The sequence below is a fragment of the Tachyglossus aculeatus genome, chromosome 22, assembly GCF_015852505.1.
Source record: "Tachyglossus aculeatus isolate mTacAcu1 chromosome 22, mTacAcu1.pri, whole genome shotgun sequence".
Lineage (NCBI taxonomy): Eukaryota > Metazoa > Chordata > Mammalia > Monotremata > Tachyglossidae > Tachyglossus > Tachyglossus aculeatus.
Genome location: NC_052087.1, coordinates 1,671,781 through 1,697,507, shown reverse-complemented (window position 1 = coordinate 1,697,507; position 25,727 = coordinate 1,671,781). Strand labels below are relative to the sequence as shown.

Here is a 25,727-nt window from a genome sequence, read left to right as displayed (position 1 = left end):
TCATCATCAATCGCATTTATTGACCGCTTACTATGTGCATGTGCAGAGCACTGTACTAAGCGCTTGGGAAGTACAAATTGGCAACATATAGAGACAGTCCCAACCCAACAGTGGGCTCACAGTGTAAAAGGGGGAGACAGAGAACAAAACCAAACATACTAACAAAATAAAATAAATAGAATAGATATGTACAAATAAAATAAATAAATAAATAAATAGAGTAAAAAATATGTACAAACATATATACATATATACAGGTGCTGTGGGGAAGGGAAGGAGGTAAGATGGGGGGGATGGAGAGGGGGACGAGGGGGAGAGGAAGGAAGGGGCTCAGTCTGGGAAGGCCTCCTGGAGGAGGTGAGCTCTCAGCAGGGCCTTGAAGGGAGGAAGAGAGCTAGCTTGGCGGATGGGCAGAGGGAGGGCATTCCAGGCCCGGGGGATGACGTGGGCCGGGGGTCGATGGCGGGACAGGCGAGAGCGAGGTACGGTGAGGAGATCAGCGGTGGAGGAGCGGAGGGTGCGGACTGGGCTGTAGAAGGAGAGAAGGGAGGTGAGGTAGGAGGGGGCGAGGTGATGGACAGCCTTGAAGCCCAGGGTGAGGAGTTTCTGCCTGATGCACAGATTGATTGGTAGCCACTGGAGATTTTTGAGGAGGGGAGTAATATTCCCAGAGTGTTTCTGGACAAAGATAATCCGGGAAGCAGCATGAAGTATGGATTGAAGTGGAGAGAGACACGAGGATGGGAGATCAGAGAGAAGGCTGATGCAGTAGTCCAGACGGGATAGGATGAGAGCTTGAATGAGCAGGGTAGCGGTTGGGATGGAGAGGAAAGGGCGGATCTTGGCAATGTTGCGGAGCTGAGACCAGCAGGTTTTGGTGACGGCTTGGATGTGAGGGGTGAATGAGAGAGCGGAGTCGAGGATGACACCAAGGTTGCGGGCTTGTGAGACGGGAAGGATGGTAGTGCCGTCAACAGAGATGGGGAAGTCAGGGAGAGGGCAAGGTTTGGGAGGGAAGACAAGGAGTTCAGTCTTCGACATGTTGAGCTTTAGGTGGCGGGCAGACATCCAGATGGAGATGTCCTGAAGGCAGGAGGAGATGCGAGCCTGGAGAGAGGGGGAGAGAGCAGGGGCAGAGATGTAGATCTGGGTGTCATCAGCGTAGAGATGATAGTTGAAGCCGTGGGAGCGAATGAGGTCACCAAGGGAGTGCGTGTAGATCGAGAACAGAAGGAGACCAAGCACTGAACCTTGGGGAACCCCCACAGTAAGGGGATGGGAGGGGGAGGAGGAGCCTGTAATAGAGACTGAGAAAGAATGACCGGAGAGGTAAGAGGAGAACCAGGAGAGGACGGAGTCTGTGAAGCCAAGGTCAGATAGCGTGTTGAGAAGAAGGGGGTGGTCCACAGTGTCAAAGGCGGCTGAGAGGTCGAGGAGGATTAGGACAGAGTAGGAGCCGTTGGATTTGGCAAGCAGGAGGTCATTGGTGACCTTTGAGAGGGCAGTTTCCGTGGAATGTAGGGGACGGAAGCCAGACTGGAGGGGGTCGAGGAGAGAGTTGTTGTTGAGGAATTCTAGGCAGCGAGTGTAGACAACTCGTTCAAGGAGTTTGGAAAGGAATGGTAGGAGGGATATGGGGCGATAACTAGAAGGTGACGTGGGGTCAAGAGAAGGTTTTTTTAGGATGGGAGAGACATGGGCATGTTTGAAGGCAGAGGGGAAGGAACCAGTGGAGAGTGAGCGGTTGAAGATGGAAGTTAAGGAGGGGAGAAGGGATGGAGCGAGAGATTTCATAAGATGAGAGGGAATGGGGTCAGAAGCACAGGTGGCCGGAGTAGCACTTGAGAGGAGGGAGGAGAGCTCCTCTGAGGACACTGCTGGGAAGGATGGGAGAGTAGCAGAGAGTGTTGAGAGCCGGGGGGATGGAGAAAGGGGGAAGAGACTTTGGGGAGGTCGGACCTGATGGATTTAATTTTGTTAATGAAGTAGGAGGCCAGATCGTTGGGGGTGAGGGAAGGAGGAGGGGGAGGAACCGGGGGCCTGAGAAGGGAGTTGAGTGTACGGAAGAGCTGGCGGGGGTGATGGGCATGGGTGTCAATTTTACAGGTGGACCGACTGAGGCCAGGGGCCTTGAGGCCCTGCTTGTTGTCGGGAGGTGTGAGGGTGGGCCCGGGCGAAGCCCCCAGGCCCCCATCTGCAGCGGGGCCGTGGCCACCCCCGTGGGCCGGTCAGCAGGGTGGAATGATCAGGGGGCCGGCCCGGCTCTGGACTCTCCCGTTACGCTGCTGGCCATGTGGCAACCCGGTTCCCCCGGTACCGAGCCGGAGGCAACTACTTTCAGTGCTTAGAACAGCACGTGTGGCCCATAATGATCATAATGATGGTATTCCTTAAGCGCTTACTATGCACTGCATGAAGCAGCGTGGCTCGGTGGAAAGAGCCCGGGCTTTGGAGTCAGAAATCAAATCCCAGCTCCGCCAATTGTCAGCTGTGTGACTCTGGGCAAGTCACTTCACTTCTCTGGGCCTCAGTTACCTCCTCTGTAAAATGGGGATGAAGACTGTGAGCCCCCAGTGGGACAACCCGATCACCCTGTAACCTCCCCAGCGCTTAGAACAGTGCTTTGCACATAGTAAGTGCTTAATAAATGCCATCACTATTATTATTACTATTATTATTATTATTATTAGCCCACCTCCGCCACTTATCAGCTGGGTGATTTGGGGCAAGTCACTTCACTTCTCTGTGCCTCAGTTACATCCTCTGTAAAATGGGGATGAACACTGTGAGCCCCACGTGGAACAACCTGATGAACTCGTATCTCCCCCCAGCGCTTAGAACAGTGTTTGGCGCATAGTAAGCACTTAATACCACATTATTATTAGTAGTAAGCGCTTAACACATACCATCATTTGTTCATTCATTCAATCGTATTTATTGAGCGCTTACTGTATGCAGAGCACTATACTAAACACTTGGGAAGTACAAGTTTTGATTAGAAGCAGTGTGGCTTAGTGGAAAGAGCCCGGGCTCGGGAGTTTGAGGTCGTGAGTTCTCATCCTGCCTCCGCCACTTGTCTGCTGTGTGACCTGGGGCAAGACACTTCGCTTCTCTGGGCCTCAGTTACCTCATCTGTAAAATGGGGATGAAGTCTGTGAGCCCCACGTGGGACAATCTGATCACCTTGTATCTCCTCCAGCGCTGAGAACACTGCTCAGCACATAGTAAGCGCTTAACAAATACCATCATTCATTCAATCTTATTTATTGAGTGCTTACTGTGTTCAGAGCTCTGTGCTAAGCGCTTGGGAAGTACAAGTTGGCAACATATAGAGATGGTCCCTGCCCAACAGTGGGCTCACAGCCTAGAAGGGGGAGACAGAGAACAAAACAAAACATATTAACAAAATAAAATAAATAGAATAAATATGTACAAATAAAATAGAGTAATAAATCCGTACAAACATATATACATATATGCAGGTGCTGTGGGGAGGGGAAGGAGGTAAGGCAGGGGGGTGGGGAGGGGGAGGAGAGGGAGAGGAAGGAGGGGGCTCAGTGTGGGAAGGCCTCCTGGAGGAGGTGAGCTCTCAGTAGGGCTTTGAAGGGAGCCCTACTTTGCTGATTTCCTACTTTGCTGATTTCCTACAACCAACCCAGCTGGCTCAATTCATTCCTCTAACACCAATCTACTCATTGCATCTTAGTCCTGTCTGTCTCACCACCATCCCCCAAGTCCTCGCTCTGGTCTGGAACAGTGCTCTGCACACAGTAAGCATTCAATAAGTACGATTGGATGAGTGAATGAACAACCTAGCCCATTCTCCCCCTCCTCCCCCTCTCCATCCCCCCCGCCTTACCTCCTTCCCATCCCCACAGCACCTGTAGATATGTTTGTACGGACTTATTACTCCATTTATTTATTTTACTTGTACATATCTATTCTATTTATTTTATTTTGTTAATATGTTTGGTTTTGTTCTCTGTCTCCCCCTTCTAGACTGTGCGTTGGGTAGGGACCATCTCTATATGTTGCCAACTTGTACTTCCCAAGCGCTTATTATAGTGCTCCACACACAGTAAGCGCTCAATAAATACGATTGATTGATTGATTCGTAACTGAGGGACCACCATGCTCCTCATTTTCAAAGTCCTAATTTATTACCCCCATCTCCTCCAAAAGGCCTTTCCTGACAAAGTTCTCAATTCCTCACCTTATTTGCCCTCCCCTCTATACCCCTGAAGTACCCCCGAAGTACCCTTCCTTCCTCTCCCCCTCGTTCCCCCTCTCCATCCCCCCATCTTACCTCCTTCCCTTCCCCACAGCACCTGTATATATGTATACATGTTTTTACATATTTATTACTCTTTTTATTTATTTATTTATTTTACTTATACATATCTATTCTATTTATTTTATTTTGTTAGTATGTTTGGTTTTGTTCTCTGTCTCCCCCTTTTAGACTGTGAGCCCACTGTTGGGTAGGGACTGTCTCTATATGTTGCCAATTTGTACTTCCCAAGCGCTTAGTACAGTGCTCTGCACATAGTAAGCGCTCAATAAATACGATTGATGATGATCTTTAAGCATTCAGTCACCACCACCCCAGACCATTTCCTTACTCTCTGCCCTTTCCCCTAATTGTAATGCATTTTAATGTCTGTCATCAATCAATCAATCAATCAATCAATCAATCATCAGACCTTGTATCTCCCCCAGCGCTGAGAACAGTGCTCGGCACATAGTAAGCGCTTAACAAATACCACTATCAGTGCTTTGCACCGAGTAAGCGCATAACAAATGCCATCATTATTACTATCATCACACCTTGTATCTCCCCCAGCGCCGAGAACAGTGCTGGGCACATGGTAAGCGCTTAACAGACACCATCATCATGCCTTGTATCTCCCCCAGTGCTTAGAATGGTGCTCAGCACATAGTATGCGCTTAGCAAATACCATCATCAGTGCTCTGCACATTGTAAGTGCTTAGCAAAGGCCATCATCAGACCTTGTATCTCTCCCAGCGCTGAGAACAGTGTTTGGCACATAGTAGGCGCTTAGAAAACACCATCATCAGACCTTGTATCTCCCCCACCGCTGAGAACGGTGCTCAGCACACAGTAAGCTCTTAACAGACACCATCATCATACTTTGTATCTCCCCCAGTGCTGAGAACAGTGCTCGGCACATAGTAGGGGCTTAACAAATACCATCATCAGTGCTTTACACATAGTAAGAGCTTAGCAAACGCCATCATCAGACCTTGTATCTCCCCCAGGCTGAGAACAGAGCTCGGCACACAGTAAGCCCGTAACAAATACCACTCTTGGTGCTTTGCACCTAGTAAGCGCTTAGCATAGGCCATCATCACACCTTGTATCTCCCACAGCGCTGAGACCAGTGCTCGGCACATAATAAGCGGTTAACAGATACCATCATCAGACCTTGTATCTCCCCCAGGGCATAGAACGGTGCTCGGCACATAGTAAGCGCTTAACAAACGCCATCATCAGACCTTGTATCTCCCCCAGGCTGAGAACAGAGCTCGGCATATAGTAAGCGCTTAACAAATACCATCATCAGTACTTTGCACCTAGTAAGCGCTTAGCAAAGGCCATCATCAGACCTGGTATCTCCCCCAGGCTGAGAACAGTGCTCGGCACAGAGCCAGATCTTAGCAAACACCATCATCATACCTTGTATCTCCTCCAGTGCTTAGAATAGAGCTTGGCACATAGTAAGCGCTTAACAAATACCATCATCAGTGCTTTGCATCTCCTCCAGTGCTTAGAACTGAGCTTGGCACATAGTAAGCGCTTAACAAATACCATCATCAGTGCTTTGCACATAGGAATCGCTTAACAAATGCCATCATTATTATTATCATCTACACCTTGTATGTCCCCCAGCGCTGAGAACGGTACTCGGCACATAGTAAGTGCGTAACAAATACCATCATCAGTGCTTTGCACATAGGAAGCACTTAACAAACGCCATCATTATTATCATCACACCTTGTATCTTCCCCAGCGCTGAGAACGGTACTCGGCACATACTAAGCGCTTAGAAAATACCATCATCAGTGCTTTGCACATAGTAAGCGCTTAGCAAAGGCCATCATCATCACACCTTGTATATCCCCCAGTGCTGAGAAGAGAGCTCGGGACATAGTAAGCGCTTAACAAACACCATCATCAGACCTTGTATCTCCCCCAGCGCTGAGAACAGAGCTCGGCACAAAGTAAGCGCTTAACAAACACCATCATCAGACCTTGTATCTCCCCCAGCGCTGAGAACAGATCTCGGCACACAGTCAGCGCTTAACACATACCATCATCAGTGCTCTGCACATAGTAAGCGCTTAACAAATACCACTCTCAGTGCTTTGCAGACAGTAAGCGCTTAGCAAAGGCCATCATCCCACCCTGTATCTCCCCCAGGCTGAGAGCAGAGCTCAGCACATAGTAAGCGCTTAACAAATACCATCATCAGACCTTCTATCTCCCCCAGCGCTGAGACCAGTGCTCAGCTCATAATAAGTGGTTAACAAATACCATCATCAGTGCTTTGCACATAGTAAGCGCTTAACAAATACCATCATCAGAACTTGTATCTCCCCCAGGCTGAGAACAGAGCTCGGCACACAGTAAGCGCTTAACAAATACCATCATCAGTGCTTTGCACATAGTAAGCGCTTAAAAAATACCATCATCAGACCTTGTATCTCCCCCAGGCTGAGAACAGAGCTCGGCACATAGTAAGCGCTTAACAAATGCCATCATCAGTGCTCTGCACATAGTAAGCGCTTAACAAATACCACTCTCAGTGCTTTGGAGACAGTAAGCGCGTAGCAAAGGCCATCATCCCACCTTGTATCTCCCCCAGGCTGAGAAGAGAGCTCGGCACATAGTAAGCGCTTAACAAATACCATCATCAGTGCTTTGCACATAGTAAGCGCTTAGCAAATGTCATCTTTATGATTATCATCACACCTTGTCTCTCCCCCAGCGCTGAGAACGGTGCTCGGCACATAGTAAGCGCTTAACAAACACCACCATCACACCTTGTATCTCCCCCAGCGCTGAGACCAGTGCTCGGCACATAATAAGCGGTTAACAAATACCATCATCAGTGCTCAGCACATAATAAGCGGTTAACAAACACCATCATCAGTGCTTTGCACATAGTAAGCGCTTAACAAATACCATCATCAGACCTTGTATCTCCCCCAGGCTGAGAAGAAAGCTCGGCACCCAGTAAGCGCTTAACAAACACCATCATCACACCTTGTATCTCCCCCAGCGCTGAGACCAGTGCTCGGCACATAATATGCGGTTAACAAATACCATCATCAGTGCTCAGCATATAATAAGCGATTAACAAATACCATCATCAGTGCTTTGCACATAGTAAGCGCTTAACAAATACCATCATCAGACCTTGTATCTCCCCCAGGCTGAGAAGAGAGCTCGGCACACAGTAAGCGCTTAACAAATGCCATCATCAGTGCTCGGCACATAGTAAGCGCTAAGCAAATACCACTCTCAGTGCTTTGGAGACAGTAAGCGCGCAGCAAAGACCATCATCCCACCTTGTATCTCCCCCAGGCTGAGAACAGAGCTCGGCACACAGTAAGCGCTTAACAAATGCCATCATCAGTGCTCGGCACATAGTAAGCGCTTAACAAATACCACTGTCAGCGCTTTGCACATAGTAAGCGCTTAGCAAAGGCCACCGTCAGACCCGGTATCTCCCCCAGGCAGCATCGTCCTCCTTGGCGGTAGTAGCAGGAGACGGCTACGGCATGCGATGGTAATCGCGCTGCGGGCCGGCGGCCGCCCCGCGTCTCCCGAGGCTGGGGCCGGGGGTGCGGGGGGTGCGGGGGGTCCGGGGGGGGCGGGGCGGAGGAGGGGGCGGGCGGGCGTCCGGGCCCGTCCGCGGCCCCGCCCCTGCCCGTGCCCCTGCCCGGCCGCCCTCCCCGCGCTGGGCAGCCGGGCGGCGGGCCGCAGGCTGGGCACCGCACCGCACCGCACCGCCCAGCGGGCCGCGCAGCCTGGGGGCCGACGGATGGGGCGGCAAGGGGGCCCGGGGGGCCGCCTCCTCCTCCCCGTCCCCCTCCTCCCCGTCCTCCTCCTCCTCCCCCTCCTCCTCCCGCTGCCCCCGGCCGAGGGCAAGAGGGCCGCCAAGCCCAAGTGCCCCGCCTGGTGCACCTGCACCCGGGACAACGCCCTCTGCGAGAACGCCAGGACCATCCCCCGCTCCGTGCCCCCCGGGGTCATCTCCCTGTAAGCGCTAAGGACCGCGGGCACCGGGCCGGGGGCGGGGGGGGGACCAGAGGGGGTGGGCAGCCTTGGCACAGCAGTACCAGAGGGGGGAGGGCAGCCTGGGCACAGGGTGGGGGGGAGGCAGAGGGGGGTGGGCATCCAGAGTGGGGGGGACCAGAGGGGCATCCAGGGCACAGGGTGGAGGGGATCAGAGAGGGAGGGCAGCCTGGGAACAGCAGGACCAGAGAGGGAGGGCAGCCTGGGCACAGGGTGGGGGGGGACCAGAGGGGGGTGGGCATCCAGAGAGGGGGGACTAGAGGGGCATCCAGGGCACAGGGTGGGGCGACCAGAGGGGGAGGGCAACACTGGGGGGGGAGCAGAGTTGGGTGGGCATCCAGGGCACAGGGTGGGGGGGACCAGAGGGAGGAGGGGGGCAGCCTGGGCACACGGGGGGGGGGGGACCAGAGGGAGGAGGAGGGTAGCCTGAGCACAGGGTGGGGGGACCAGAGTGGGGTGGGCATGCTGGGCACAGGATGGGGGGGACCAGAGGGGGGTGGACATCCAGGACACAGGGTGGGGGGGACCAGAGGGAGGAGGAGGGCAGCCTGGGCACAGGGTGGGGGGGACCAGAGGGAGGAGGAGGACATCCAGGGTACAGGGTCGGGGGGGGACCAGAGGGAGGAGGGGGGCATCCTGGGCACAGGATGGGGGGGACCAGAGGGGGGTGGACATGCAGGGCACAGGGTGAGGGGGACCAGATGGGGGTGGGCAGCTAGGTCACGGCGGGGACCGGCGGGGAGCGGGTACCCGGGGTCCGGGAGAGTTGGGGCTGCCGCGGGGATGTGGGGAACATCGTGATGCGGGGAGCATCAGCGCCGGCCCGGCCGGGGTTAACGGAGGGGGGGATTTCTCTTTCAGCTCCTTTGTGCGGTGCGGTTTCACCGGGATCCCGGAAGGGAGCTTCTCCCTCACCCCGTCTCTGCAGCTCCTGTGAGAAATATTTATATCGATCACGGTGGCTTCGGTCTTGCGGCGCGGGTTTTTGTTGTCCTGCGGGCAGGGGCAGGGGGATGCCGGGGGGGAGGCGGGGGGGGGGGGGTCAGAAGAGGACCCCCTTGCCCGTCTCCTATCCAGGCCAGAATGGGAAGAGCTGGCTGGGTTCTGTCCGAAAAGCTCTTTGGGCCTCCCTGCCAGGGATTCCCTAGGTGTGAGGCCGGGAGATGTAGGGTAGAGAGGTGTGGGGGGGGAGGTACCCTGTCTGAGGGGGCAAGGGAGACCCCCTTCCTCAGTCGAACCGTCAGCGGCGGGGGCCCCGAACCCGCGACTAGACAAATCCAGACCCTTTCCCAACTCTCCAAGGCCTAGCCCGCCAACCGGCATGTGGCCGACTGCGCCCCGGATTGAGCCACGGGGAGACCCGCTCTCCACCCCGAGCCTTAGGTGTCCTCGGGGCCAGCCTGGATTCCTCAGGGAGTGGAAGAGACCAGGCCGCGGCACCTGGCTCAGAGAGAGGTCCGGGGGTGACAAGGATTGGAGAGCGGGCGCCCCACGGGCTCCCCTAACTCCCCAGAGCAAGGTTCCCCTGGGAAGTCCAAGGAGACAAGAGTCCAGCCCTGCCATTCCACAGCCCTCAGGACATCGGAAGGGAGGGCTTCCGGGAGCCGCGGGGTCATGCCCCACCACATTTCTCCGCCCGATGGGCGAGGAGGTTCCTGATGGATAGATATCGCCCACCCTTCGTTCGAGATGGGATTCGCCGGGTGACACCCAGAGGAAGCCATGTTCCGTGGTTTTAAATAGCCCAAGTTCCCATGGAAACCCAGCGGGCTCCCGGGGACTGCAGTTCAGCCCACGTTCTCCCGAACCGTGGGCAGGCCGGAGCGGGACGGGGCTCGAGACTCCCCCGTCCAGGGGGAGTGCCAGGTCAGAGCCCGGGAGCGGTGAGGGGCTCAGATCGAGAGCCCGCCCGCCCCTCTGCAGTCCCGAGAAGTAGCCCGAGCGGAAAGGGGGAAGGAGGCTTCGCTCCGACACGCCGACGTCTTCATCTCGGGGCCAAAATTCCTCTCAGACGTTCTGGCATTTCTGGGGCAGTTGGAGCGACTGACCGAGACCCATGGTCCCGGTTCGCTCTGCTGCACCAGGGGGAGAGGCCTCACAGAGGAGAGGTCAAAGCCATCAACTTGTGCTGGAGAATGAACCCATTCAGTGGGCCGCTGGAAAGGGAAGAGAGAGAGAGAGATCAGTCGCTACAAATCATGGTCGTATTAGAATCATTGCATTTCTTGGGCGAAGTCCAAACCCTGATAATGGACAGAAAGATTTCCACCCGGGACTCGAGGTGGAAAGGTCTGTCTCGGCAAACACGTCTTCCTGCAGATTCCCTTCGGGCCGAACCTGAGAGGACGCGGTGGAGACCCAAGGTTTGAGATGACCTTCGTTTTCCCGGCGGAGAGCAGGATTCTGGAGTGACTCAAGTATGGAGTACTGCGTTGTTCCCATCAGTTGTGCCTTTCTCTCTAAGCCGGAGTCACCCTGGGGTCCGGCCTCGACAGGAGAGAAGAGCAAGAAACTGTAATGGAGAGAGACTCTGGGCAGAGGCCTGCCAGCTCGCATTAGTCTGGAAACTCTCCTAATGGGTGAGCTGGACGGACTCCGGGGAGAATTCGGGGCTGCAAAGGAGGAATGACTCTCAGGGCTGAGGCCCGCCAGCTTTCAAACTGTATCTCAAGCAATCGATCCATCGGTGGGCCAACTGGAACCGTAAAGATTTGGGTTTTGCTCTCTTTTGCGTAACTCTGCGGCTCGGCATCCCGACAGGGAAGAAAAACCCACGGTCCAGGCCCAGAAATAACCAGGTCAGCCCGGCAAAGCAGGATCTGCTTGCAGCGACTGAGCTCCCTCCTCCCCGTGCTCTCCGACCAACCCCCATCTGCCGTCCCCCACCACGCCCGGGCCCGGCGTGGATCGGACCCCCAAGAGGAGATTCAGGACTCAGGAGAGGGAGAGCGGATTCCACTTCCCGACACCAACCGGCCCCTCTCCCAGCCCCCTCGGGGGTGTGGGAGGGCTAGTGCCAGAGCAGAACTGAAGCTGGCTTTAGGGGAGGGGTGGAGGAAGTGGGGTGGGCTTGCGGAAGGTTGGGCGTCTCGCTTCTAGACGGCTGGCAAGTCAGGGGAAAGAGCGGAAACACCCAAAACTGCCTGGGACAGGAACTTCCTGGTGTCCAGCTGGCAGGGAGCCCAGGCCTTGACTCCTGGCAACAGAAACGTCAGATCTGTCCAGGGACTGTCTACTACTGTGCTACGCCTTCAGCGTTCACAAGCATCCCTCTCGCCTTCCCCTGAAGCCGGGGATTTGGGAAAGCAGATCATTTTCTTTCATTCTTTTCCCAAGAAGCAGGGGGACGATACTCGGTTGTCCCAAGGACGTCAGTCTGTCAGTCGTGGGGCCCGGGTTCTCTCTGCGGAAGATGAGTTCAAAGGGTCAGGGCCGATGCCACTGATTTCTCTCCACAGACTTTCCCTGATCAGCGTGTTAGAGACGGAGCCGGAAACTCGGGTTTGGAAAACGTATGCCACCCATCAGGATGGCCCATTTGTGTTTCCCCAAAAGACGTGTGGGTTTGGAAAGATGAGGTTTACCGAGGCGGCCCCGTGGCCCCAGCGCTGGGCTGGACGGGCTGTCCCGGATAATGGGTGAGGGTGGGAAGTGGCCAGTATGGCAAGCCAGGGATTCCAACTGAAATCGCTTGTGCTCAAGTCTCCCTTCTGGATCTGGGGGCTCTGGCTCCTGGCCGCGGGAAAGAGACGATTGCCCCCTTTCCCCCGCCTCCACCACGGGCAAGTTTGGACCGTGGGGAGGGTGACTCGCTTTTCCTCTGAGAGCTTTCTTGGGCTGCCACCATCCTGGGGCCCGGGCAGTTCTCCGAGCGGGATTGACGTCTGGGGACAGGCGAGTCATCCCCGGCGTCACCGGGATCAGCCCGATCCGGGCCCCGGATTCCGCTTTCGGCCCCTCCGGCCTGCGGCCGCTGCCTCTCTCCCTCACCGTGGCCCCACGCAACCTGCATAGAGGACCACCCAAGAGTTGGGCCGACTGCTCAGCGAGAGGGTGGTCTGCGCCCTTCACGCCCTTCACGTTGCCCCACTTGAAGCCCTCGGGCTGCTGGCCACCTGCGTCCTCTGGGGGAGGGAGCAGGAGGACTCCTGAGGTCCAGTCTCCGGGAATCCCCCAGGCGGGGCGGTCTCTGTCCAGACTCTTACGTCCCTGGCAGCCCTCAAAGCGTTTTCATGATCTTCTTCACCATCGGCATCATCACCTAACTGAGCTTCGGCCTAGGGCAGCTCCAGGGTGGGGCCACCGACCCCTCAGGGAGTCAGCTGGTCCCGAAAAGGGCCGCTCGCTTTCCCAGCACGCCACGCCACTCGTAGGGAAGAGCTCTGCAGAAAGTGTCTAGCTCCCTCCTGGATGCCCAGGCGTCTGTGATTCATTCATTCATGCATTCATTCATTCATTCATTCGTTCAATCGTATTTATTGAGCGCTTACTGTGTGCGGAGCACTGTACTAAGCGCTTGGGAAGTACAAGTTGGCAACACATAGAGATGGTCCCTACCCAACAGTGGGCTCACAGTCTAGAAGGGGGAGACAGAGAACAAAACGAAACATATGAACAAAATAAAATAACTAGAATATGTACAAGTAAAATAAATAAATAAATAGAGTAATAAATATGTACAAACATATGTACATATATACAGGCGCTGTGGGGAAGGAAAGGAGCCCGGACAAGCCCGTGGATGGGTTTTTTGTGTCATTTGTCTTTTTAAATGGCATTTATTAAGCGCTTACTTTGTGCCAAGCACTCCTCTAAGTGCTGGGGGAGATATGAGGTCATCAGGTTGTCCCACGTCCACAATCCTCATTTTACAGATGAGGGAACTGAGGCCCGGAGAATAATAATAATAATAATAATAATAATGATGGCATTTATTAAGCGCCTACTATGTGCAAAGCACTGTTCTAAGTGCTGGGGAGATTACAAGGTGATCAGGTTGTCCCACGGGGGGCTCACAGTCTTAATCCCCATTTTCCAGATGAGGTAACTGAGGCACAGAGAAGTTAAGTGACTTGCCCAAAGTCACACAGCTGACAGTTGGCGGAGCAGGGATTTGAACCCATGAACTCTGACTCCAAAGCCCGGGTTCTTTCCACTGAGCCACGCTGCTTCTCTAGTGAAGTGACTTGCCCAAAGTGACACAGCTGACAAGTGGCGGGGTCAGAATTAGAACCCACGACCTCTGACTCCCAAGCTCAGGCTCTTTCCACTGAGCCATGCTCTGTTAAGCACTTACCTTGTGCAACCATACTGATTGCTGGGGTAGACTCAAGGATGGACACAATCCGTGTCCCATATGGGACTTACAGTCTTCATCCCCATTTTATTCATCCAATCTTATTTATTAAGTGCTATGTGCACAGCACTGTACTAAGCAGTTGGGAAAAAACACAATAATAATAACAATGGCATTTGTTACTATGCCATAGCGCTTACTATGTGCGAAGCACTGTTCTAAGCGTTGGGGGGGATATAAGGTGATCAGGTTGTCCCGTGGGCTCACAGTCTTACAGTTGAGGTAACAGGCTCAGAGAAGTTAAGTTCAGAGAAGTTAAGTGCCTGTGATGCTCTGGGGTTCTGTGGTTCCCCATCCCTGCTGAGCTCCTGGGCTCCCGGGCTCCTGGACGGATGGTCCGGCGGGGCCTGGTGTGGGGACACCTCTGGCCCCACGACCCCCGCCCCCGGATCTGCCCATTCCCCCTCTGGAGCCCCAGGCCAGGAGGAAGGGGAATCCGTTTCTGTGAAACCGAGGCCAAGTGACTCGACGGTAAATGGGAAACGTCCGGGGGCATGCCGCTCACACCTGCTAAACCCAGCCCATCCACGTGGGAAGTGGAAGGCCGGGGAGAGTCCAAAGAAACGGGATCCACCACCCTCCCCGTGCAATGTCAAGGTTCCCTTTCTTGGGCAGGGACTGCCGAGCTTCCTCCTGCATGCCCGCGGCCCTCGCCGACCGGCCGTGAGCCCAGGGTGGCGTCCTCTGCCTCCCTCCCAGGGACTTCGTTCACCCAAATCTTTGAGGTCCTGAAAACATCCATGGTTTTCCGCCCAGCCAAGCAGTCTCCATGGAGTTAATCTGACTCTTCCCCAACCTTTAGAGGGGAAGCCCAGGGAAGGCTGGGTGACTCCGCCAGCAAATGGCTTCCGCAGAGTTCCCTGGGGGCCGGGGGCCGACTGCCTGCCAAGGAGCTCGGTGGGAGCCAGTGGGCTGGGGAAGGAGACAGGGCCAGGGAGAGAGTTGTCCCTTGGATAAGCCCAGGGAGGGGACGTGACTGTAGCCTCGATCACATCTACCAAGTATTTTACTCACCCAAGTGCTCTGTACAGTGCCGGGGACATAGCGCTCAATAAATACCATCGATAGATCAACCGATGGATTGATTGATTGGGAGAAGTGTGCCTAGTAGAAACTGAGTGGTCACCCTGTGAATGTTTCTGAGAGGGTGTTAAACTTGAGAAACTGCACGGCATCTCTCTAGGAAGGCGTTTTTTAGCTATTACGCCCCAGGCTACGGGAATTAGATGAATAAATGCTCTGGAGAGAGCGACAATGGCGGCGGGGGAGGAGGTAGATGACAGGTCTGTAGCACTCAGGAGCAGAAAGGATGGTTATCTGGCCAGGTAACCATTTGATTTTGTGTTTTTTTCCTTTGTGCAGGTTGTTCACATCAAACTCTTTCGATGTTATCAGTGATGATGCTTTCATGGGGCTTCCTCATCTAGAGTACTTGTGAGTGAACCCGTTCATGTACTCATCCGATCTATCGAGTATAAGCGCTTCGAGTTGCTGAAATTGTTTTTACAGAGACATTTTTCTGACCTGTTGCAGGTTCATAGAAAACAACAATATCAAGTCAATTTCAAAACACACTTTTCGGGGACTGAAATCTTTAATTCACCTGTAAGTACAACAGCTGCATATCGTTTCTTGTGTTTGTGGGCTGACGGTACTGTCCGTTTCAGTTTGAAAACCTCCTGCAGAGGTGTTTGGAAATTTGAGCTGAGTGTAATTACTCCAGTGGGAATTGGCTGCTAAATAGTGCCGAGCTTCATTGTCCTGGGGTCAGATCCCAAAAGGAGAGTCCTGGATTCAGAAACCCCAGATAGAAGTGGGAAACTGATGGTGCCCAGATGCTCCCATCCCGGCCCCCACAGGATGCTAGGACACTGAAAGAGGCTCAGAAAGCCTGGATTGGGGCCACAAGCAAGCTAGGGGCTGGTTGGCCAGTTTGGGAAGGTATCCAGGCCAAATACCCCAGGAGGGGAGGAGGGGGCAGCGCCTTGGCCCGGGCCTGGGCTCACCACTCCCCTTCCTGCCCCCAGGAAGGCAGGGTGATTCAGGGAGTGGGGATTCCTCTGGGGACAGGTAGTAGTAGTAATAATAATAATAATAATGGCATTTATTAAGCGCTTACTATGTGCAAAGCACTGCTCTAAGCGCTGGGGAGGTTACAAGGTGATCAGGTTGTCCCACGGGGGGCTCACAGTCTTAATCCCCCATTTTAAAGATGAGGTAACTGAGGCCCAGAGAAGTGAAGTGACTTGCCCAAAGTCACACAGCTGACAGTCGGCGGAGCCGGGATTTGAACCCGTGACCTCTGACTCCAAAGCCCGGGCTCTTTCCACCGAGCCTCGCTGCTTCTGTAGTAGTAGTAATAATAATAATAGTAATGTTGGTATTTATTAAGCGCTTACTATGTGCCAAGCACTGTTCTAAGCGCTGGGGGGAATACAAGGTAATCAAGGTTGTCCCATATGGGGCTCACAGTCTTAATCCCCATTTTACAGACGAGGGAACTGAGGCACAGAGAAGTGAACTGACTTGCCCAAAGTCACACAGCTGACAAGTGGTGGAGCTAGGATTCAAACCCATGACCATAGTAGTAGTAGTAATAATAATGATAGAATTTATTAAGCGCTTACTATGTGCCAAGCACTGTTCTAAGCACTGGGGAGCTTACAAGGTGATCAGTTTGTCCCACGGGGGGCTCACAGTCTTAATCCCCATTTTACAGATGAGGTAACTGAGGCACAGAAAAGTGAAGTGACTTGCCCAAAGTCACACAGCTGGCAGTAGGCAGAGCTGGGATTTGAACCCATAACCTCTGACTCCAAAGCCCGGGCTCTTTCCACTGAGCCACGCTGCTTAATAGTAAATGCTTATTGTGTGCAAACACTGTTCCCTGAGAAAAAATATACAGGTGGGAATTAGACACAGTCCCTGTACCTCAGATGGGCTCCCAGCCTAAGAGTATAAGTGGAAAGACAGGCACATCAGGAGCCATGAAACAATAAAACACTAAAACAGTGTAAAACACAAGGATACACAAACTACAATTAATCTCAGCAGGGAGCTGTAGCTAGAGGGGAAGAATTTCCATTTCCTTATGGTCCAAGTCCCACCGTGCTTCCTTTTCCCTCTCCTCCTCCCCATCCCCCCCACCCCATATCTCCTTCCCCTCCCCACAGCACTTACATATCAATCAATAAATGAATCAATCGTATTTATTGAGCGCTTACTGTGTGCAGAGCACTGTACTAAGTGCTTGGGAAGTCCAAGTTGGCAACATCTAGAGACGGTCCCTACCCAACAGTGGGCTCACAGTCTAGAAGGTGGAGACAGAGAGCAAAACCAAACATATTAACAAAATAAAATAAATAGAATAGATATATATTTGTACAGATTTATTACTCTATTTTACTTGTACATATTTACTATTCTATTTATTTTGTTAATAATGTGAATAGAATTTTAATTCTATTCATTGTGATGACTTGACACCCATCCACATGTTTTGTTTTGTTGTCCATCTCCCCTTTCTAGACTGTGAGCCCGTTGTCGGGTAGGGACCGTCTCAGTTGCCGACTTGGACTTCTCAAGCGCTTAGTCCAGCGCTCTGCACACAGTAAGCGCTCAATAAATACGATTGAATGAATTAATGAATGAATTCCTAGCCACAGATCTGCTCCAGTGTCTATCTGTCTTCCCGAGGTTTGGAGGCCTTATTCATTCATTCATTTCTTCATTCATTCAATCATTTATTTAGCTCTTACTGTGTGCAGAGCACTGTACTAAGCACTGTACAATATAACAATGAACTGACGCATCCCCTGCCCACAGTGAGTTTACAGTCTAGAGCGGGAGACAGGCGTTAATCATCATCATCATCAATCGTATTTATTGAGCGCTTACTATGTGCAGAGCACTGTACTAAGCGCTTGGGAAGTACAAATTGGCAACATATAGAGACAGTCCCTACCCAACAGTGGGCTCACAGTCTAAAAGGGGGAGACAGAGAACAAAACCAAACATACTAACAAAATAAAATAAACAGAATAGATATGTATAAATAAATAAATAGAGTCATAAATATGTACAAACATATGTACATATATACAGGTGCTGTGGGGAAGGGAAGGAGGTAAGATGGGGGGATGGAGAGGGGGATGAGGGGGAGAGGAAGGAAGGGGCTCAGTCTGGGAAGGCCTCCTGGAGGAGGTGAGCTCTCAGTAGGGCCTTGAAGGGAGGAAGAGAGCGAGCTTGGTGGATGGGCAGAGGGAGGGCATTCCGGGCCCGGGGGATGATGTGGGCCGGGGGTCGATGGCGGGACAGGCGAGAACGAGGCCCAGTGAGGAGGTTAGCGGCAGAGGAGTGGAGGGTGCGGGCTGGGCCGGAGAAGGAGAGAAGGGAGGTGAGGTAGGAGGGGGCGAGGTGATGGACAGCCTTGAAGCCCAGGGTGAGGAGTTTCTGCCTGATGCACAGATTGATTGGTAGCCACCGGAGGTTTTTGAGAAGGGGAGTAACATGCCCAGAGCGTTTCTGGACAAAGATAATCCGGAAAGCAGCATGAAGTATAGATTGAAGTGGAGAGAGACACGAGGATGGGAGATCAGAGAGAAGGCTGATGCAGTAGTCCAGACGGGATAGGATGAGAGCGTGAATGAGCAGGGTAGCGGTATGGATGGAGAGGAAAGGGCGGATCTTGGCAACGTTGCGGAGCTGAGACCGGCAGGTTTTGGTGACGGCTTGGATGTGAGGGGTGAATGAGAGAGCGGAGTCGAGGATGACACCAAGGTTGCGGGCTTGTGAGACGGGAAGGATGGTAGTGCCGTCAACAGAGATGGGAAAGTCAGGGAGAGGACAAGGTTTGGGAGGGAAGACAAGGAGTTCAGTCTTCGACATGTTGAGCTTTAGGTGGTGGGCAGACATCCAGATGGAGATGTCCTGAAGGCAGGAGGAGATGCGAGCCTGGAGAGAGGGGGAGAGAGCAGGGGCAGAGATGGAGATCTGGGTGTCATCAGCGTAGAGATGATAGTTGAGTTAATATAAATAAATAAATTCCAGATGTGTGCATAAGTGCCGTAGGGATGGGAGGGGGGCTCAGCGGAAGGAGCCCGGGCTTGGGAGTCAGAGGTTGTGGGTTCCCATCCCGGCTGGGCAAGTCACTTCCCTTCTCTGGGCCTCAGTTTCCTCATCTGGAAAATGAGGATTAAAACCGTGAGCCCCCCGTGGGACAACCTGACGACCTCGTATCTCCCCCAGGGCTTAGAATGGTGCATGGAACATAGTAAGCGCTTAACGAATACCGACATTATTATTATTATTATTATTAAAGACTTTGCTGGGGGTGGGAGAATGAGTAGGGAGTGAAGAGGAAGAAAAAGTCCTGCCCGTCCCCCCGCCCCCAACTTCCCTAGCTCACTCTTCTCTGCCTCCTGGGGAGGGGATGCAGGTATAATAATAATAATAATAGTAATAATAATAATGGCATTTATTAAGCACTTGCTACATGCAAAGCACTGTTCTAAGCGCTGATAATGATGGCATTTAAGTGCTTACTATGTTCAAAGCACTGTTCTAAGGGTTCACTGACCCACTCTCTGTCCGATTACTTTGTACCCACAGGGCTGGAGCCTTTTATGCCACCTTGGGGCTAAGCCAGCCCTGCCCTGATGATAATAATAATAATAATAGTAATAATGATGGCATTTGTTAAGCACATACTATGTTCTAAGCGCTGGGGAGGTTACAAGGTGATCAGGTTGTCCCACCTCGGGATCACAGTCTTCATGCCCATTTTCCAGATCAGGTAACTGAAGCACAGAGAAGTGAAGCGATTTGCCCAAAGTCACACAGCTGACGATTGGCGGAGCTGGGGTTTGAACCCATAATAATAATAATGATGGCATTTGTTAAGTGCTTACTATGTGCAAAGCACTGTTCTAAGCACTGGGGAGGTTACAAGGTGATCTCAGGTGGTCCCACGGGGGGCTCACAGTCTTCATGCCCATTTTACAGATGAGGCAACTGAGGCTCCGAGAAGTTAAGTGACTTGCCCAAGGTCACACAGCAGACACGTGGTGGGGCCGGGGTTCGAACCCGTGATCTCTGACTCCAAAGCCCGGGCTCTTTCCATTGAGCCCCGCTGCTTCTCTAATAGAGCCTGATAGAGCCAGGCCTGGAGTCCGGCCTGGCGTCGTGGCTTCTGCCAGACCACAGTCGCTGCTGTCCCCTAGCTCCACCTATCCCTCTCTATATGTTGCCAACTTGTACTTCCCAAGCGCTTAGTACAGTGTTCGGCACACAGTAAGCGCTCAATAAATACGATTGAATGAATGAATGAATGAATCCCTATCCTGCTGGGACTCTAGGGTCAGTCCAAGAAGGAAGTGAAATCGGCCCCCCATGCCTGGTGCTTTTTCGCACCCTTAGCTCTCTGGTGGCTTTCCCGCCTGGGCTCGGAGAGGGTCTGGGCAGGAAATCCAGCCAGAAGAATTTCTATTTCTCTGCTTGGCGTCTGGGTGCGTTAATGTGACCCTCTCGGCTGATGCCGTGGAGCTGGGTGGTCCCAGCCCAAGTGCCACCCCCCTATCCCAGGCCCAAACCAACCTCCATCCCAGCCCAGCCCCAGCCCAAGTCTCGCCCCAGCCCCAGCCCTGATGTGGTTTTGGTCAGGGGTGGATGGAAGGGGGGTAATAATAATAATAATAATGATGATGACATTTATTAAGCACTTACTATGTGGAAAGCGCCATTCTAAGCGTTGGGGGGGATACAAGGCGATCAGGTTGTCCCACGTGGGGCTCGCAGTCTTCACCCCCGTTTTACAGATATGGGAACTGAGGCTCAGAGAAGTTAAGTGACTTACCCAAGGTCACACAGCAGACACTTGGTGGAGCTGGGATAATAGTAATAAAGATGATGATGGCATTTGTTAAGTGTTTACTATGTGCAAAGCACTGTTCTAAGCGCTGGGGAGGTTACAAGGTGATCAGGTTGTCCCACGGGGGGCTCCCAGTCTTCATCCCCATTTTACAGATGAGGTAACAGGCCCAGAGAATAATAATGATAATGGTATTCATTAAGCACTTACTATGTGCAAAGCACTGTTCTAAGCGCTGGGGAGGTTACAAGGTGATCAGGTTGTCCCATGGGGGACTCCCAGTCTTCATCCCCATTTTACAGATGAGGTAACAGGCCCAGAGAATAATAATAATAATGATAATGGCATTTATTAAGCGCTTACTATGTGCAAAGCACTGTTCTAAACACTGGGGAGGTTACAAGGTGATCAGGTTGTCCCACGGGGGGCTCACAGTCTTCATCCCCATTTTCCAGATGAGGGAACTGAGGCACAGAGAAGTTAAGTGATTTGCCCAAAGTCACCCAGCTGAGGGTGGGTCAGGGAACCCTTAGAACAGTGCTTTGCACATAGTAAGCGCTTAACAAATGCCATCATTATCAGCACTTAGAACAGTGCTTTGCACATAGCAAGTGCTTAATAAATGCTATTATTATTATTATTATTATTATTATTATTATTATACCTGCCTCCTCTCCCCAGGAGGCAGAGAAGAGTGAGCTAGGGAAGTTGGGGGCGGGGGGACGGGCATTGGCGGAGTGGGGATTTGAACCCATGACCTCTGACTCCAAAGCCTGGGCTCTTTCCACCAAGCCACGCTGCTTTTCTAGCAGAAGAATAGAATGGGCTGCTCGAACCTACTTCTTCTCAGCCATTTCCAGAAGGGCGGAACTGGGGAGAGGAGAGAAAGTCCGGGCTCGTACAAGTCGGGATGAATTTTCACCGCTTCGCTTTTCCCTCGCCTACCTCGACCTGAGTGGAAACTAGGGACTGACGAACTGCTGCTGTGGGTTTCTCTGTCCTAGATGACTCACATTTCTGTACCCCTCAATCTACTGAGCAATAGGGGGTGAGGAGAGAAGTATGGCATTACTATAATAATAACAGCCTTGGTAGTCACCAAGTATTAGAAAGTGTTAAGCTAAGTGCTAAGTACATAGGATGTGCTAAGCATCGGAATAGATACAAGAAAACAAAATCCTCCCACATGGGACTCACAGTCTAAAATAGTGTTTCCTTTACGCTTCCCAAACCCTACCCGTTGTCGATTTGTACTTCAAGCGCTTAGTCTGGTGCTCTGCACACAGTGAGCGCTCACTAGATACGATTGAATGAATGAAAGTGCTTAGTTCAGTGCCCTGCCCACAGTAAGCGCTCAATAAATACGATTGAATGAATGAATGAAAGTGCTTAGTTCGGTGCTCTGCCCGCAGTAAGCGCTCAATAAATACGATTGAATGAATAGCAGTGTTTATTAAGCGCTACCTGTGTGCAGAACCCCGTACGGAGTACTTTACTAAGCATTGTGTGTCGAGCAGTTTAATAAAGTGCCGGGGGGGCATATAGAGGAAGCACAAGACAAGATTCCTGCTTTTGAGGAGCTCACGCTCTAATGTAGGGAGTCAGTAGACAGGGGAGTGAGAGAATAAATATAAATAATAATAATAATGAGATTTGTTAAGCGCTTACTATGCGCAATGCACTGTTCTAAGCGCTGGGGAGGTTACAAAGTGATCAGGTTGTCCCGCGTGGGGCTCACAGTCTTCATCCCCATTTTCCAGCTGAGGGAACTGAGGCCCAGAGAAGTGAAGTGACTTGCCCAAAGCCACACAGCTGACAATTGGCGGAGCTGGGATTTGAACCCATGACTCCAAAGCCCGGGCTCTTTCAACTGAGCCACGCTGCTTCTCTTAAATGCCACATTTACTTGCCTAATTGCATCCGCCACATAATACCCCCGCCCCCGACCATACTCCGTTTTTGAAGAGGAAATTCAAGGTTATTTTTGTGAGCAGTGAGAGCAGCGTGCATTAGGGAAGAAAGAGGAAGAGGGTGAAACTCATGTATACAGACCACATGTATAAACTCGTGAAGGGGAGGGAGTTTCTTCCCTGAGATGTGAAGATATTTGGAGTTAGGAAGAGGAGAAAGGACAGGGAGTTAATTCATTGGGTGTCTACTTTACGCAACGCTTGTATGTAGAATACAACAGAAGTATTGAGAATTAAATATTGAGTATTGAGAAGCAGCGTGGCTCAGTGGAAAGAGCCCGGGCTTTGGAGTCAGAGATCATGGGTTCAAATCCCGGCTCCGCCACTTGTCAGCTGGGTGACTTTGGGCAAGTTACTTCACTTCTCTGGGCCTCAGTTCCCTCATCTGTAAAATGGGGATTAAGATTGTGAGCCCCATGTGGGACAACCTGATCACCTTGTATCCCCCCAGCGCTTAGAACAGTGCTTTGCACATAGTAAGCACTTAACAAATACCATCACCATTATTATTATTATTAAGTTTCAAGTGCTCCCTTACCTTCCTTCTCCCCTCCTTTCCTTCTCCTTTTTCTTTCTTATCTTTGTTCTCCTGCTTCCTTTACTGTGACTTAATTTTTTTTTGATAGCATTCATTAAGCGCTTCCTATGTGCAAAGCACTGTTCTAAGCGCTGGGGAGGTTACAAGGTGATGAGGTTGTCCCCCGGGGCGGCTCACGGTCTTAATCCCCATTTTACAGATGAGGGAACTGAGGCCCAGAGGAGTGAAGTGACTTGCCCAAAGTCACACGGCTGACAAGTGGCAGAGGCGGGATTTTTTTATGGCATTTATTAAGCACTTCCTATGTGCAAAGCAGCGTTCTAAGCCCTGGGGAGGTTACAAGGTGATGAGGTTTTCCCCCGGGGTGGCTCACGGTCTTAATCCCCATTTTACAGGTGAGGGAACTGAGGCCCAGAGAAGTGAAGTGACTTGCCCAAAGTCACACAGCTGACAAGTGACAGAGGCGGGATTTGAACCCTTGATGTCTGACTTCAAAGTCTGTGCTCTTTCCACTGAGCCACTCTGCTTCTTCATTCATTCAATCTTGTTTATTGAGCGCTTACTGTGTGCAGAGCACTGTACTAAGCGCTTGGGAAGTCCAAGCTCGCAACATATAGAGACGGTCCTTACCCAACAACAGGCTCACAGTCTTCTTTGACCCCACATAATAGCCCAACCCATGTTTTGGGGTGGTGAAAATTATGCGCAAAGTGGGATAACCATGCTAACAAATGTGGTAATAGGGGGATCAGTCGGTCAAGAAGAACTAAAGAGACGAAATCTGAGGAGGGGTGGGTTGGGGTGGTATGACCGAGAAAGTGGGGGGAATTAATCAAAGAATGTCTCCTAGAGGAGGTGACTTTGTCGAGGGTTTTGAATGTGGGGAGGATTGATGCTGAAGCAGCGTGGCTCAGTGGAAAGAGCCCGGGCTTGGAAGTCAGAGGTCATGGGTTCAAACCCCGGCTCTACCAATTGTCAGCTGTGTGACTTCGGGCAGGTCACTTCACTTCTCTGGGCCTCAGTTACCTCATCTGGAAAATGGAGATTAAGACTGGGAGTCCCACAGGGGACAACCCGATTACCTTGTATCCTCCCCAGCGCTTAGAACGGTGCTCTGCACATAGTAAGCTCTTAACAAATGACATTATTATTATTATTATTGTGTTGAGGAGAGAATGGGGTTGAGCAGAGACTTGCAGAGCAACGGGGGATGAGAGGGTTTTATTTAAGAGGGACAGACCCTGAAAAGAGCAGGAAAAGAGGCGGCTGATCCAAATGGGTGAGAAAAATGATGGCTTGGTGGCTTGTCCTTGGGGCCTTAGGGGGTTGTGTTTCCGAGGGTTGTCTCCCCGGGAGTTCTTCAGGGTGGGAACCATCGGGGCCATTATTTTCACTCCGCTGACCAGCTCCTTCCCTGCAGGCAAACCCTAAAATCACCATCGTATGTCTCAGTCCAGTGGATGGGCGGGAGGAGGAGGAGGGAGAGGATGGGAGTGGAGGGAGAAAGGAGGAAGAGGAGTTGGACAATAAGAAGGAGGAGGAAGAAGCATTAAAGAGTCATCTAGTTCAGCGCTTAGAACAATGCTTTGCACATAGTAAGCACTTTATACATGCTATCATTATTATTATCAGTGCCCCACACTTGGGAAAGCGCTGGGGAATTACAGAAGAACCAGACAAAAAGCTCACAGTGTTGGGGACAGAGAAAGAGGTGCAAAGAAAGAAGCAGGAGGGCTGAGGAGCTGGAAGGGAAGGAGAGGGGCAGCAGAGGCATGGGAGTATTCTACCCACATGGGCCCAGGGCAGCAAAGCGGGACGGCCACACAGAACAGCCAGAAACCCTAAGGAGAGGTGACTCTCTAGAGAGCATCACACCTTTCCTGGGTTTGGCCAGATGTGGTCCCTGAGCCGAACCGGTCCTCTCCCTGTCCGCCTCCCTCCTTGCTTTCCCAGTCCCCGCTCCCTCCTCCCCACCCCCCAGGGCTTTCGGAGGGGCGAAGCCTCCGAAGAGGTTGAACCACTGCTGAACTGAAACCGGACCAGGCCAGACAGAGCCCGTTGGCCACGTGGTCATCCTCTTGCTCCAGACAGGGAGCTGAGGAGGCAGTGGGCCACGTGAGCTTGAGGGGAGTGGCTCAGAGAGGGGGGCTCTCTGGAATATGCCCCCCTGCCATCTTCCCCACGTCGCATCTGAGGGCTAACCCTCCCTGCAGTACCCAGAGAGAGGAGGCCACAAGACTCCCCTGTCCTCCCCAGCTTCCGGCCATCTTCCCACGACCCCCGGCCCCCAGCCCGCCGGGCCTCAGAGCCCCTTCTCAGGGCTGCTTCAGCCAGGCGGGGCCTAGACCAGAACCAGGGTTCAGAGCTTCAGGGCAGCGTTGTTTCGCATTGCCTCAAGTGCAGATGTGAAGCATCGATTAGCTCCGCCTTCCCCTACCACTCACCTCTTCCCTTGAGCACCGGACTGGGGCAAGGGGTGAGCAGCTAGAGTGGCCATTTTGTAGCTGCGGAAATAGAGGAGTCTAACTTGCCTGTGGCCCTTCAGCCAGTGCAGGAATCTGGATCAACGGCAACTTTCCCGCCCTCCCACCCTAGGCCACCTGACCTGGGAGGATGGAGCTCTTCCCAGGAATCGCCTGCTGGAAGGCGAAAACCCACATTTGGGTCTCCCC

At 52.4% G+C, this 25,727-nt stretch overlaps 1 protein-coding gene across 1 annotated transcript in view; it reads left to right on the top strand.

The window, feature by feature from the left end:
- The first annotated feature begins 7,806 nt into the window (after nt 1-7,806).
- The window catches only part of LGI1 (leucine rich glioma inactivated 1), a 57,994-nt gene continuing 40,073 nt past the window's right edge, over nt 7,807-25,727 (top strand). Inside the window, exons 1-5 of the mRNA XM_038764445.1 lie at nt 7,807-7,814; nt 7,994-8,287; nt 9,185-9,256; nt 15,042-15,113; nt 15,213-15,284. Coding sequence (XP_038620373.1) covers nt 7,807-7,814; nt 7,994-8,287; nt 9,185-9,256; nt 15,042-15,113; nt 15,213-15,284 — 518 coding nt within the window. The remainder of the gene's footprint in view (nt 7,815-7,993; nt 8,288-9,184; nt 9,257-15,041; nt 15,114-15,212; nt 15,285-25,727) is intronic.